A 16,611-nucleotide genomic window follows, 5' to 3' on the forward strand; every position below is an offset into this window, starting at 1 on the left:
GTCTTTTGTGCTTCCACTCATATAAGAGTCTCAAATAAAAGAGAGTAGCTTTAATTCCGATTTTCAACTATTACAAGTGGTCTTAAAGTGTCTCGAAAAATTAATAACTTATAGAGAGCTAAGTTCTTCGGGGGCAGGAGAAGGCCGTTATTCCGCCAAAACTCCAAACGCCCCAAAATCCCCCTCTCCAATTTCAAATCTCCCATTACTTCCTTCTCAAATTCCCCACCCCCCAACATTTTTCCCCCTAAAATTCCCCTAAATCTTTGTCTCACACCAAATCATTTGAAACACATGATTTTCATTTATTCCCACCATTTATTTTTAGTTCCCACCTTTCTTATTAAACCCCTTCTCATTTTTATCCTTCATATCACTTTTGGGCTTCAACGAAGATGATTCACAGTGTGGTTTCAAACTAGAGTACCATATTCAGGCGTAGATCTTATTCAGTCATGGCTCTGGACTGTTACCCAGTCAGAAGTCGATAGAAATTTCTGACATTTTAAATCAAACGTGTGATGTGGTTAAACGTCTTGAAACAGAATGGTCCCGTACTAAGTATGTATGCTTGCTGAGGAGATAAATTCTTTGTCATATCTCTTCATCACTCCATGTTCTTATGCACTGGTTTTTGTATTTTTAAGCTGTTTTTTTGGGGTTTCAGTCCCCTTTTCGATAGGTCCATCTACTGCAGGTCTTGTGTAACTGGAAAACTGCATTGCCATCTGCATTCCTTGGATACACTTCTAGAATAAAAGTTGGTTTTACATTTGCCATAAATGTTGCGTAATGCAGTTATACCAATGACTTGTCAGCATTAAGTGTTAACTAACATCTTTTTCATTTCAGATTCATTCTTAAAATTCGGTAAAAAAAAAAAAGATTAAGGAAAAGTATTTTGTATCCAAAAAGATGTACCAAAAGAGTTTCGCAGTTGTGAATGTATGGGCTTTTTACGAAGTTATCATTAACCTGTAGAACCGTCAGAGAATATAAACACTATACATGATTACAGATATTAACATAGCAAAGGTATCCTAGTATCATGGCATGGCATTGCATACATCATGTTGCAGTATTTCTTACAACAATCAGATGGGTTTCACGTGTCTTAGCATCTCCTTAGTAACAACCTAAGTTATATATCTTTGTCTCTGCTTATTATTTTAATTCATGATAGTGAAGTTGAATGATATATTCTAAGTATGATTTTGTTTCTGAATCTCACATAAATTCAACTCTTTCTCAAACTTGGGTTTTTGTCGGATTTCAGTTTAAGTTTGTAGAACTAGATTCAGATTCATCATTGTTGGGTTTTGGTTTGTTAGCGCAAACCTGGCGATTGTGAGCTCCTGGATGAATATATTTGAACATGACCTCTTCTAAAGAGAGGGACAGATCCTTCATCTTTAGGATCAGAGTTCAGGTATAGAGCTTGCTTGAGAACTATAAAGTTGCACAGATTATAGATTTGATCAGAGTTCAACGTAATCGGCTACTGACAAAAGAGTCTGAATCTATGAATCTATGAATCAAGCCAGTAAACTACAATCGTAAATGTTGATTTTTTTTGTTTGTAGTTGATGTAGAAACCAGATAAACAAGTTAAACAAGTAAGGGTTTGTGTGTTTTGCTGGTTGTTATAATAACATATTTGATCTTTAAGAAGGGATATGAGTATAAGATTGTTATAACATGTTTCGCTGGTTACTATAACATGTTTCGGTTGATAGCATTTGGTTATTCGACAATGTTTTATAGATTGATTGATGTGATTTTGCTTATGTACACTTTGGATTTTTTTAATTTGAATTCTAGAATGATATTGTATCTGTCTTTGTCATATTAGTAGAAATAAGTATTCTCTCAAGTATCATTTAGAAGTACACCTAATAAACAAGTCATATGTACTTTAGTGTCTACATGGGGAGGAATCCACCACATCATCACAAGTGGTGCTGGAACATGTAGAAGAAAATGTGGATGTTGATAATGTATATGTAGAAAATTTAGAGGAGGAAATTTCTGTTGAGGAACATGTATAAGAGAACATTAGCTATGAACAATGTAGGTTAGGAGATTTTGTCGATAATGCCTATTGAGTATTTGAAGGGTTAAATAAGGATGTAAATGAAGGTAGTAAGCGAAAAAGGGGTACCACCGTCAACAACAAAGAAGTGGTTATACGGGCATTTAAGATGTGATGGGACTGTCCATCCTAGTGCACTTGAATAGTGTAAGTTATTTGTATTTGTAACAATTAATTTTTATATATTGGAGCTACATTTTTTCAACCAGCACCTACTATTTTGTGCCTTTCTGATCTCATCGGTAAATGGTACTTATTGCAGCTACATTTTTTCATTCTAAATGCAGGGCAAAGTATCAAGGGCTCTAGAGAGGAACAAAGGAAAAGGAGATCAGTCAAGTTCTAGTAATGTGGTTTCAGCTGAATTAGAGGAGGTGTTTGGAAGAAAACAAGGTGGTGGGATTCGTGGATACTCATCCCATATGTCGAAGAAGCAAGTTGGAATGGAAGCAATTGCATATTATAATGTCCGGCTCACAAGGACCCTGCCAAGAACAGCTAATAACTTCTGGAAAAACAAAAAAAAAATTTATCCTCCATCTCTGCGTAAACGATCTAGCATTAATATTCTCAACCTCCTGATGACTAGTGTCTGACATTTTAAATCTAACATCCTGGACAATGAGAAAACTCACAGCATCAGCAGAAGCAAATTGAGATCTAAATAATCTATTGTTTCTTTCTCTCCACGTATGATAGATATAACTATTGAGTAACAACTTCTTAACTGTAGAAACATAGCTTCTCCCTTTAAAAGCATTAATGCACCAGGCTACTTCTTCATCCCAACTACTTTCCATATCCTTTACATACCCCATTTTAAGAATCATACCTTTACATATGATAGAAGAAAAAGGGAAAGCATGAAAAAGATGATTTTCATTCTCATGGTCACTACATAATACAACTATCATCTTGAATAAATCTCCAATTGAGAAGTTTATTTCTAGTTTTCAACCTTTCATGCAAGCCCAGCCAAGATATAAAAGAGTGTCTTGGGATATGGTTTTTAAGCCAAACAAGATCTTATCCATCTATGTTCAAGATTGTGAGAAGAAATGCATTTATAAGTTTATTTCATATGAACATATCAACCTCAGCCACATTAAAACTCCACAGAAGAAATGTCAGCCACGGTCTCCACCACAGTATCCTCCATACTATCAGGAAAGGTCCACTTCTCATCTTTAATGAAATCAGAAACCTTGCTCAGTTGAGAGATACCTAAAACATCAAGCACATTAGGATCAATCCAATCTGCAACTCTACCTTTAGGGTGCCAATTATCATTTAAGAAATTCACAGAAGACCCATTTCCAACTATAACTCCAATAAACTGTCTAGCCAGATCTTTGTGCTCTAAAAGTATTCTCCAACACCAAGAAGACTCCCGAGGAACTGTTAAACTCCAGAAATCTCTACCTTTTATTAGATTATGATTTACCCAATCAGTTTAAATGGTGACTTTACCAAACAAAGTCCCATATATGTCTTAAATTAGCAGCAGTATTGGTAAATTCTAAGTCCTTGACACTTAAGCCACCTTCATCATGAGTAGGATGCCAACGGATACCAAATCATCCGGAACCGAACCGAACCTGTAACGGACCCGTTAGCAAAATGATTACTCGACGGATAGACCCGTTAGGAACCGATAAGCTTTCGGGTCCTAACGGGTATTACCTGGCAAGTACCCGTCGGGTATCGGGTACCTGAATATTTATCTTTTATTTGTAAATTTTACTTAAAATAGAAAGATTAGTGTAATTTTGCTTAAATTTTTTTCACTTATCCTTTATTTTCTTATGTTTAATCATAACTAGAACATTCATATAGATATAAATAGTAATTTTATATGAAAAATTACTAAATTCAAGCTAATATAAGAGTTTTATCGGGTCCGGTTCCGGGTCCACCGATTTAGGAACCAGACCCGAAACCATTAAGATCCGGAACCGATAAAAATTACCAGTTCCGGTATATTATTCGGATCCAATGGGACCCGTTGACACCCCTATTCATGAGTATGACAAACATTAACCCAACTAATGGGGCTATGCTTTTTCCCCGTATCTGGCCCACCCAAAGAAACGTCTTGAATTTAGTGTTGAGCTCCTTAAATTAACCCAACTCCAACCCTGGTGTAGGTGTCAGTTCTATTTGTATTTACACATGATTTTAAATTACATCAAACCGAACAGTAACTTGATATATATTTTGAAAAAGGCGTCGATTGAATGTGTGTCCCTCTAGGCGTAAATTATTACTTCACCGGATGCCCAGCAAAATTTATTTTTAAAATGATTATATCAAAACTATTTATCTATTTATGATTATAAACCATAAATTTTACTAAACAAAATCAATGACACTCTACAAAAACGAGTAAAATGGGTCAATTATGCAAACATTCCTAAAGTATGGTTCAAATAGACAAATAAACATTAGGAACGGAGGAAATGAGTGCCTAACTTTCTAGAAAACATGTCCTTCATCTTTATGTTTTTCCTTTTTTTTTTTCTTTTAATATATCTCTTTCATTCTCCAATTTGAGAAAAACTACAAAAAGATTCACAACTTTCAAAATACATGATTGATATTAATGAAATTTATATTTTCGAAAAGTGTTTAGGTGATCCGTAATACATGAGCTATTAATGAAGGTAAATTCAAAAGTTTTTTTCGATTTTTTTTTGCAGGATGAAATTGGTTGCATCCAGCCGTAAACCAAGAAAGAAAAAATTATTTGAAAAATAGCTAAGATGAAACTGGATTCATCGTAACTTTAACTAAGAAAAAAAAAATTATTAGAAAAATAATAAGGATGAAATTGGTTGTATTCTAGCTTAAAATAAGGTAGACAAGTTACACTATATACTCCCTCCGTTTACGGAAAAGAGCCTATTTTTAGCCTCAATGAAAAAGTGATAGTATCTCTTTTCCAGAAACGGAAGTAGTATATATATTAAAAAGAAAAAAAGATCTTGCACCGTTACCGCCACCACAACTAGAAACATTTTCAGCCGCAACAAATACCACATTACTGCCACATCCTTAAAGAAATATATTTACTTGTCAGAATATGGAGGATGAAACCAAATACATATTGATGATTTATTTGTTAGAACAAAGTGGGAAGGACTTTAAACTAAGATAAAACTGATTTCATCTAAGTTTAATGTGTAATATATACAGTTTCATCCAAATTTAACAACTAATAATATACTCTATGATTTATAAATGATCTTTTTTTTTCCTTACTTTTTTTTAGTAATTGTCTTCGTTTTTACCGAGTAGAAATGTAAAACCTTGTCCTTTGAAAACTTACATGTTGAGTTCGGTTACTTTACAAAAAAATTCTCTGAAAACCTATATATTGAGTTAGGTTACATCACAATTTGTTTCCCTAACCGATTTTTTTTTTTTTAAAACTTTAATATTGAGTTTAGTTACGTCACAATTTTTTCTTCTAACTGAACTTTCTTCTAATTACTTCCATTAAATTCGGCTAGCAAAAGAAAAAAAAGAAAAGAAAAACTAGCCGGACTCGGCTGAGAAAAAAAATCCATCTTAACCGAACCTAATAAAAAAATTTAACATAAATTATTAAAAGAAATTTAGAAGAAAAAAAAATTAAAACGGGTAGCTAGCACAGTTTATCATCTCCGTTCCTCAAAGGTTTCATGCGGTCTACGAGGTTTCAAGTTCGTGCCCCTAATGGCACAATATTGCAGAATTTGACATGGAAGGTCGAGTTAGCTTTCCCTCCTACGACATAATAAGCCTCCCTATCCGCTTCGACTCCCTTGGCTGGTTCCTCATGAGGCTTGATGGTGGGCTAGCACAACAGCCTGTTCAATTAATATAGTAGTACTCTGGTGGAGCTTAGCTTGTTACGCTTCCAACTAGTTTCTTGTAATAATACTCTTATCCATTAATACAAATAATTATGTCCACAATTTAAAATAAAAAATGAAAATTTGGTCAAAATAATATAAGAGTATTTTGTCCATTAACTAAAATATGTGGATACATGTATTATTGAACTTTACTTCGTGATGACCACGATTTATAAAGGGAGATACCAGTCATATTAAGTGCTGATACCATTTCATCGATCCAATTACCAGAATCGGTGGGATCTTTTTGTTCTATATGAAACGGTATCAACACTTAGTAGAACTGAAATCCTCCTTTATAAATCATGGTGATGACCAGCCAATAATGAAAGAATGGTATTTGTCCCCTTCAAATTTCCATGGACCACAAAAGAATCATTCTACTTTTAGGTCGAGTAGCGCCCGTGAAATCATGCACCCTTCCTCCATATTTTACGTCCATAACCAAGCATAAATATATGGTTGCAAGATATTTAAATTTATTCAAATCAAAATACTAATTATATGATTGCTTACAAGAATAAATAAAACATCAAATACAAGATAATTAAAAATCTAATATAATTAAAGATATCAATTACAAGTATATCGTGAAGAGAAAGAGCCATAAATGGTAAAGATACCCAATTTATTGGTGTAGTAGGGAAGGATGATGATATTAAACGGAATCAAATCCGACCACTTAATATGATTTTTTTTTCTTTGAAAAGAGATGCTCTTAAAGGAAATGAGTATTTTTCCAGTAATTTTGTATACCCAAACGAACCCGGATGCCCTAGATCTCTTATACTGAGAATAGATTCAAAGCGATACCATGTTGAAGAATTGATGTTTTTCAATCTAGAATAGAAAGCCACAATCCATCCATGAAGATTTGAACGAACCGCACTGAAAGCGAAGATACAGATTCCACAAATGGAGATGAAAAATCGCTCCAAATAGCGACGAAATATGTTTAAAAACATCAAAATAGTAGAAAACATGTTTTATTCGATTAACTATTGACTAAAACTTTAGGAAAAAGAAAAGAAATCTTACTCGCATCTGGTACAAAGAGGACCAAATCTGAGCAAGAAATGGATGGAGCTAAGGTTTTTTATTTTTAATTAATTAATTTTTTTTTTGGAAAGAAAAAAGAGAGAGAAGTAACACCCTTTTTTTCTTAATCATACAGAATATATGTATATAAATTTTCTCAAAATTCTATATTGAGTTATATTCCACTTGCTATCTCTACACTTTTTTAATAGGGATTACTAGAATTTGGTACTCAGTTTTTCTCCAAGACTACGCTTCGGTCTAATATTTGTCCAACATTAGCGCTTGGCACCTGGAGCAGATCTTGACCCTGTTGAGTGTCTATGGTCTGACTTTAATTAAAATTTGTAAAATAAAAATCTGTAAAAACACTGAGGTTACAAGTCTAGCCCTGGAAAAAAAATAGTCAATGTCTCGTATGAGTTTGTTTTGCTCTTCTAACCATGGTTATACTTCCTTTCCTACATTGAATTCATACATTCCTACACAATCCTAACATTCATATCAATGACCGACACAACCCCAGATCCACTAAATCCTGCCTTCCCTACAGAAATTTCAACAATCTACAATAACCCATTCTAACCGATTTCAGTCATGTCTTGGGTTTAATTATCCAGTTCAAGAGCAGCTCCAATCTCAAGCCATCTTTCTGACAAACATAAATTCAATTCAAACAAGTTTTCTATATTTGAAATTATTTCTTTTCTTGGTTTCAGTTCTTGTCGTAAAACCAAATAGAATCGTACTCAATCTTCGTTTCCTTCTAAACTTCGAAATCCCTGTATTTCTCCACCAAACCGGCATATTCTCTTTCACTCTTTTCACATCTCAATAAAAGCAGTTGCTTTTCGTGTATACACGGACATCAGGTGGTTCTTTCTCTCCTTCTTTCTACTCTAATTTGTTCTTGTTAAGTTAATTGATCAATCGAGTTTCCTTGATTTTTATTAAGAACACAACTGTTGTAAACTCCATCAACTTCTTTCCTGATATATTCAGTCACAAAGCCATTGGATCAATTAATCTCCCAAATCAAAATCCCAACTTCTTAAGAAAACAAAACCCTGATTTACCAAATAAAACAAAACCATGGTTTAGTAACTCAAATCAACATCTTCATTTCATTAAATTGAAACCTGATGTCTGAGTAAAACAAAACTATTATTTACCGAATTGAACAAAACCCTAGGTTACTGATTTAGATCGAAATCCAAAACCCTAACTTTTGTAAATGGAAACCAAATCTATGTTACATTGGTGGTGGATACGATGATGCTAAGGGAGAAACGATAATGGAGAATGAAAGATATGAAGAAATTAAAGTGGTGTAGACTGAGATGGATGCAATCAAGAGTTGAAATGCATGCAACCAATAGTTGGGAGAAGAGATAGAATAGGTGGGATTTTCTGAAGTTGTTTTGCGGTTATCGCGGTTACTAGGAATGATGGAAGAGATGGTTGCCATAGATTATTTGTATTGACAAGCTAAGAAGAAGTTGATTTTTTTTTAAATATTCAGAAAGGGTATTATAGTAAATTCATTAATAATTACATTTTATATAAAATTTTCAATAATTACTAAACAAAAGTTAGGACTTAACCTAATCAATTCGGGCCAGTGTGTGGTCTAGGCACCAAGCGCTAACATTAGAAAAATGTTAGACCGAAACCTAGTCCTGAACAAAACCTAAGTACCAATCTCCAATTATCTCATATAATAAGAGTTTTTGGGTTCATTCGTATGGAAGGTTAACGATTTCGAGATGGATTTTGATCTCCATAGAGTTCTAAACTACTATGCTATTTTAATCTTACTGGTGTGCTAGTATTCTCAAGGTAATATATCTTTTTTACAACAACTCCGTATTCCCCAATCTACACGGGATCTTCCTTGCAACAACTTCGTATTCCCCAATCTACATGGGATCATCCTCAATCTGATTAAACATCTCTCATCTTCAATATAAACAACAAACTTCGTCTTATTTTTAAAAGAGAATTTATGATGGAAGTTGATCATTATGCTGTTCAAGGGTTACTATCAGGTGAAGAAGGGCTAAAATTAACTCAAGCAGGTATTAAGAAAGCTTATAAAACCAAAACCCGAGAGTTATATCCACACGTCAAGTTATGCTTTGAAAACATGAGACTTTTTACAATTACAAAGTAAAGTTGCAAGTCGAAACTTTTTTCTCTTAACTGAGCTTTAGTTAGTAAGAAAAAAATGTAGAGTTCGGTCGAGTTGATTTTTTTTTCTCCTAACCGAACTTTTCTCTTAAATTTATGTTGTTGAGTTTTAATTTTTCTTTTCCTCAGAAATTTTTTTCGTTTACATTCCAATTTTTCCTCAAAAAATGTAGAGTTCGGTCGAGTTGAAACCTATACTTCTAGTTCGTTTACATTCCAATTTTTTTCCTAACGGGACTTTTCTCTCAAAAGTTATATATTAAGTTGGATTACGTCGTAATTCTTTCCTCCTAAAAAACTTTTTTTCTGAAAACCTATATATTGAGTTCGGTTTCGTCACAATTTTTTCTCTTAACCGAAATCGGCTACGTCGCAATTTTTTCTCCTAACTGAACGAAATTACTTTTAAATTACTTCCATTAGATTCTGTTAGAAAAAAAAAAGTAGCCGAACTCGGCTAAAGAAAGATTCTAGCTTAACCAAACCTAATAATTTTCTTAAAAAAATTATAAGATTTTAATAGAATTAATTAACAGAAAAAAAAAAAACAAAAACAAAAAAATACGGGGATCTAGCATAGCTGGTCATCCCCTTCCACAAAGATTTCATGCATTCTAGGAGGTCCCAGATTTCATCTCAGATGACGCAATATTACAGAATTTGACGTGGAAGGTAGAATTAGCTTGCCTTTTTGCGACAGAATCATCCAGTATCAACTTCTAAATTCCCATGGTCCCCAAAAAAAGAATCATTCTACTTTTGCTTCTAATTTTAGGTCCAGTAAGGCCCATGAAGTCATTAAACCTTCCTCCATATTTTATGTTCATAATGAAACACGAATTTACGGTTTCCTTATTTTGGAAGACCTTTTTACTCATGAAAAATGGGTCATTTGTCCAAATATTTTTAAAACATGGTTCAAATGGACGAGTAAAAATTAGTATGGGTGAAATGGACAAAAAAAATTTAGTAAGGATGAAACTGGATTCATCCTGGCTTAAACTTAAAAAATAGTGAGGATGAAACTGGATGCATCCTGTGTAAATTAAAAAATAAGAAAAAGTATTTGAAAATTGGCAGGATGAAACTGTTTACATCCTGGCTATTTTTACATTTTTGTCCATTTAAACAGTATCAAAATCTAAGTGTCTCTTTCACCCAGGAATTATTGGTTTTGGTCTTTTTAACCAATTTTGTGTTTCACTTAATCATAAAGAATTAGGGTTTCCTTATTTTGTAAGAACTTTTTACTTAATCATGAAGAATATATGTAGTGTAGATTTTCACAATTCTATTTTCAGTGATGCTCTCTATTCCACCGGCTCTCTCTTACTGTTTACACTTTCTCAGTAATATAAGAATTTTTGGATTCCTTAATATGGTAGGTTAACGACTTGGAGTTGAATTAGGATCTCCATAGAATTCAAACTACTGGTGCTACTGTAATCTTGTTGGTGCTGTTGTAATCTTGTTGGTGGTGCATATAAAGCTAAGTTGGTCGTGCATAAAGCTAAGTTGGTCGTGCATATTAGGCTAAGTGTTACCATTATGTTCACCGAGTCTCGAAACCTAATTAAGCTGTTCCGCGGGGCCAGCTTATAGCAATGTGGACGTTCTCGTGCATATTAAGCTATGTTGGTCGTGCATATTAAGCAAAGTGCTATTATATATAAATCTTGTCTTCGTATTACCCAATCTACATGGGATCTTCCTCTATATGATTAAATATCTCTCGTCCTCAATATCTTTCTAGGATTAAGAGAGAATCTATGACGGAAATTGATCATTATGCTGTTCTAGGGTTACCATCAGGCGAAGAAGGGGCAAAATTAACTCAAGCAGACATTAAGAAAGCTTATAGATCCAAAGCCCTAGAGTTACATCCAGACAAGTGTCCTGATGATCCCCATGCAAATACTAATTTTCAAAAACTTCAATCATCATACGATATTCTTAGAGATGAAATAGAGCGTAAACGCTTCGATGATCTATTGAGGTCTCGTGCACAGGATGATTCCACAAAATTTGGCCAAATGATGGCTTATTATCATGATAAAGTTGTTGCTTATTTTTGTCCTCCTAATCATGATAGACAAGTTCGAGAAGAAGAAGAGAGATGTCGTAAGCAGTCGAGAGAAGCTTTAGCAAAACTATTTAGGACGCTGTTCAACCTGGAACGTGGTTCTTCTGCTCCTGATTCTGAAAGTATCTCTTCTTCTCCTGATTCTGATAAACTAGCTCGAGAAAAACTAGCTCGAGAAGTAGAAGTTGATATATGCGTTGAGCTGTCGTTGGTAGGTCTAGAAATTATGACCGTTATCGGTAAAATAATTTCGATTGGTATTTCTGCTGGGAAAAGATACTACCAAGCTGCTTCTTCGATTGGTATTGCTGCTGGGAAAAGATACTATCAAGCTGCTTCTTCTTTCTATTCAGCAAAAGGGTTAGCCATGTTCTTCCGCTTCAGAAAAAGGGTACAAGTTGATTAACAAGCATATTTAAAAAAAAAAAAAAATTGGTTAAGTTATTTGGTCTTTTATAAGTCATATGACTATATTGGACATTCTTATGGATTGTATGTTCATTTGTGATTCTTAGCTAGAAACCCTGGTATAATTTAATTTAATTACGAATCCTTCACCAAATTTTTTTGTTAGCTTCCTTTGTAGCTTTGTTTTGCGTTTCTTGTAATCTTTTCTCTTTTTATCTGTATATTCCACCTAGTGTGGTACTAATGTACTATGTCTTGTACTCCTTTTAATCTAATGAATTCTTCTTTGAGCGTCTTCCTCTTTATGGATAATGGAAACAAAAACAAATTGGAGATCTTTTGAGTTTTATCAGAGAAAGAAGTATATACACACATGTATTCAACTTACAAGATTTATGAGAAAACAAAAATGGAAAAAACATTCAGAGAAATATAAGAACAGCAGTCAGCAGATCCCAGTTATATAGCACATTTGCTGGAACCCATTCAAACTACTGGATAATAGCATAGCTCAGGTGTTCTGTCCACCAATTCAACATCTTTGACCTTTTCTTCAATCAACCTCATATTCCTCTCATTCAAAATATTCTACTCCAATGAACTTCACTTGGAATTAGAGATCAGACTTGGAGTTCCAAAAGTACATATCCATCTGGTTTGTGGAGTTTTTATTTGATAAATTTTGAGTTTAGTTCAATAGTTGGCATGTTGGTACTTTTTGAGTCTTTTATAACACCACTACTTTTTTTTTTTTTGACAAGCATCATATACTTTTGTTATGAATAAGTCAAGCTTATTAAACATGGTTCAGTTTCTCTATTGCAAGATTTAGTTAAAGGAGCAACTCTTCATTATTCTCATTAATGCTGTGGCAAAGAAGGTACATTGGTGCATAATTTTGGCCAGGTACATGAATCTTAGGTAAGCCCGATGAGACTTGATATATGTGTGGCACGTAGAAGATGTCTTCTATCATTTTTGGATGATATGTAAGTGCAAAACCAATTGAGATATTCATGTGGTAGCACTAGAAAATAGCAATACCGACAAAGCGATCAGAATTAATAAACGACATCATGACCGATGGAAAAACTTGCACGGTTCGTGTAACAGGAGGTGCAAGGCGATAACGTTCGATCTACATTAAGAAAACTAAGTATGACATCTCTCTCTGTATGATTATTTAGGTGATATGCTTGAATTCTGAACTACATATATGATGCATTGTATAAGTGATCAAGGGAAGGTTGGTATACTAAAGAAACTAAAAGGGGGGAAAACGGGGGAGTCATGTCAAGCCGGCATTTATAAACCTCGTGAGTACGATGTATTGTAATCAAAGGTCGTGATGTTTTTCTACATGGCAACCCCTTTGCAGTACTCTGCTGAACGCTCATATCAGGTAGTTTGTGGATCTATTTTATCAATAATAAGAGTAGATTAAGCACAACTTGCCAAATACTTTAAATCTTGAGAGTGTACATCATACCCATACATTGTATTGTAGTATAATATATTGAAAAAGAAAAAGGCCGAGCCCAATGCAAGTTTACAGTGAGCAAACAACAGAAAAGAAATGGGACTGCAAAACTGCAGAGGTAAAAACTGCAATCCCAACCAATGCAGACAGACTGCAGTACACTGCAGGTACAAATACTAGCTCGCAGACTTCCAATTCATAACCTTCTTTTCCTACAGACCCACAGACAGCGACTACATCAGTTTGTTGAGAGTACACTAAGCCTGCACAGTCTGGAAACGCCACAGAAGCAAAAGAGAAAAGAGAACAGGCCACTGCAGTTGCATAATGAAAGATACAGGCCCAGAAAGTTAATTTGCAGGCTCCTCAAACTCGACTGCAGGTACGAAATCAATATTCCATTCCACTGCAGTTCCAAAATCGAACTGACAGGTGACATCCCGTAACCTTTTTGGACTGCAATCCAAATACAATGACTGCAATAGACTATAAAGAGGACTCCCATATTTTTGAAACACTAAACTGATGTCTGCACTTCCCACAAATGATGCTCAAGAATGAATAACCATTTCCCAATTATGTAGAATTTGATTTTGGGTGTTTGTTTAGTTCTATAACGTGAAACAGAAACTGATTAAATATATGAGCACACTGTGGAAAATCTGATATCAAAGACTTAATGAAAGAACAAAGAACTAAACTCAGAAAATATTTCTCTTGATTGATGTAAAACGACTCATGGCTCAACAACCTATTTATATGTTTAACAAACTTGAATCTCAAGCAATAAAGACTTTCCAAACATAATCAAACTCTAACAAAGAAACTTCTAGAGAATTCTCACGCAAACAAACTCTAAAACCAGTAAAACGTGTAACCCAAGTTTACTTCTAAATACCGTACCACTGTGTCAACCAAACTAGTTGATTCAGGTATTGGGTCAACAACACTTGTTGATCCACTCAAACTCTGTCAACTCTCATAGTTGATCCCTATCAACAGTATCAACAATACTTGTTGATCCATAGTGTGATCTTCTCATTATCTTGGTTTAACCTTCAACATCCTCCCTTAAACCAAGATACTCTTTGTAAATCATCCCTAGATTTCCACGCAAGTAAATGAAATTGTTAGACTTCAAAGACTTGGTGAAAATATCAGCCATCTGCTCTTCACTTTCACAAAACTGCACAGCAATTTCCTTGTTACCGACAAGATCTCTGGTGTAATGAAACTTAATATCAATGTTCTTACTCCTTCCATGAAGCACCTGATTCTTAGTTAGTGAAATTGTAGACTTGTTATCACAAACTATTGTTGCAGGTGTCTTTTTTTCTTGAAATAATGACTTCAGCATCATTCTTAACCATACAGCTTGTGTAGCACAGTTGATAGCAGTTATATATTCATCTTCTGTTGTAGATAATGCAACAACTTGTTGCTTCTTATATGACCAAGAGAAAAATCCAGTTCCCAACTGAAATCCATAACCTGATGTACTCTTTCTTTCTTATATATCTCCAGCCCAATCACTGTCTGTAAAACCAACTAACTTTGGATCTTTTGAAACAGTATAAAATATTCCTAAACTAGTTGTTCCTTTAACATATCTCAGAATACATTTTGCAGCTTGCAAATGTGATTATCTAGGTGATTCCATAAATCTACTAACCAATCCAACTGCACACATGATATCAGGTCTTGTAGAAGTTAGATATCTGAGACATCCAACAAGACATTTAAAATCTGTTGAATCTCCTGTTTCATCTCTTATCAACTTCAATCTCTCTTCTACTGGTGTTAAAATTGGATTACAATTATCCATATTGAAACTCTTCAAAATTCCTCCTGCATACCTTTGTTAATAATAAAAATTTCTCTTTCAGTTTGTTGTACTTCAATACCAAGAAAAAATGACATTAAACCAAGATCTGTCATTTCAAACTCTTTCACCATATCCTTCCTGAATTCCTAGATCATCTAAGAACTATTTCTAGTAAAATTAAGATCATCCACATACAAACATACTATAATATGATTTCCAAGAGTATCAGCTTTCAAATATAAAGTATGTTCATGTGGACATCTCGTAAACCCTTTTTGTATACCAAGCACGTGGTGCTTGTTTCAAACCATACAAAGCTTTATTTAGATTGTATTCTTCATTCTCATTTCCCTCCATAATGTAACCAGCTGGTTGCTCAACATAAACATTTTCTTCCAGTACTCCATTTAAGGATGCTGACTTTACATCCATCTGAAAAATCTTCCAATGCTTTGGTGAAGCTAAAGCAATAATCATCCTTACTGTATCAAGTCTTGAAACTGGTGCAAACACTTATGAATAATCAACTCCTTGTCTCTTTATATATCCCTTAGCAACTAATCTTGCTTTCAATATTTCTATTTCACCATTTGACTTATATTTTATTTTGTAAACACACTTAACACCAATAGGCTTCTCTCTCTTGGAGGGACTGTTGTCAGTTCCCAAGTGTTATTCTTCTCAATTGACTCCAATTCTTCATTCATAGATTGAATCCAATCTTGTTCTTTAGAAGCTTAGTCATAAGCTATAGGATCACAATCTCCAAATAATGCAAAGTTCACCACATCATCAACAATATCTTCATTATCTCTTGATAAAACATAATCATTCAACCTAGCAGGTATGATATATTTTCTACTTGGTCTTGTAGTTTCCTTTTGTGTTATTGCTTCTATTGTTGCTTCTTCATGATGTTCTTCACCATTGTATTGAATTTGCACTTCTTTTTCAACCATAATTGGAACAGTTCTGACAGCAGTAGGTGGATCAACATTCCTTGTTGATCCAGTATTATGAGGGTCAATATTAGTTATTGATCCATTATTCCAATTCCATTGTGAGTCTTCATCAAATATCATATCTTTACTTATAATTATTTTTCCAGTTTCTAGATTATACAAATTGTATCCTTTTGTCACTTAACTGTAACCAACAAGAATGCATTTTTCACTCTAATCATCCAACTTTTTTCTAAGTTCTTTTGGCACATGTGCATATGCAATGCACCCAAAAATTCGCAGATGTCTTACACTTGGTCTTATTCCTCTCTAAGCTTCTTCTGGTGTTTTGTTATTCAAACTATTTGTATGACATCTGTTAAGTATATACACTGCAGTATCAACAGCATAACCCCAAAAATTCTTTGGTAAATCTTTTGTTCTTCTTATAGTTCTTGTCATCTCCATTATAGTTTTTTTCTTTGTTTCAGCTACACCATTTTATTGAGGTGTATATCTTGCTAATAACTGATGTAGAATACCATGTTCTTCCATGAAACTATCAACTACAGTGTATTATGTTCCTCTATCAGTTCTTAATATCTTGATGCTCTTACCAATCTATTTCTCATCATAAGCTTTGAAACTTCTAAAA

General features: G+C 34.0%; 1 protein-coding gene and 1 long non-coding RNA gene across 2 annotated transcripts; both read left to right on the plus strand.

The window, feature by feature from the left end:
* Window positions 1–347: 347 nt before the first annotated feature.
* Window positions 348–2,873, plus strand: LOC113341711. The gene is made up of 2 exons (XR_003356101.1): window positions 348–2,239; window positions 2,380–2,873. It is a non-coding gene; the product is annotated as an uncharacterized LOC113341711 (long non-coding RNA).
* An 8,115-nt stretch (window positions 2,874–10,988) lies between these two features.
* On the plus strand, window positions 10,989–11,708 carry LOC113341770 (dnaJ homolog subfamily C member 17-like). The gene has a single exon (XM_026586523.1). It carries the CDS (start codon window positions 10,989–10,991, stop codon window positions 11,706–11,708), a length of 720 nt encoding a protein of 239 aa, XP_026442308.1.
* Window positions 11,709–16,611: the final 4,903 nt, after the last annotated feature.

This window comes from Papaver somniferum, unplaced genomic scaffold, assembly GCF_003573695.1.
Source record: "Papaver somniferum cultivar HN1 unplaced genomic scaffold, ASM357369v1 unplaced-scaffold_31, whole genome shotgun sequence".
NCBI classification, from domain to species: Eukaryota; Viridiplantae; Streptophyta; class Magnoliopsida; order Ranunculales; family Papaveraceae; genus Papaver; species Papaver somniferum.

What these genes read in the sequence shown, in the direction of transcription:
- LOC113341770 (XM_026586523.1), top strand. Translation starts at nt 10,989, where the DNA reads ATGACGGAAATTGATCATTATGCTGTTCTAGGGTTACCATCAGGCGAA.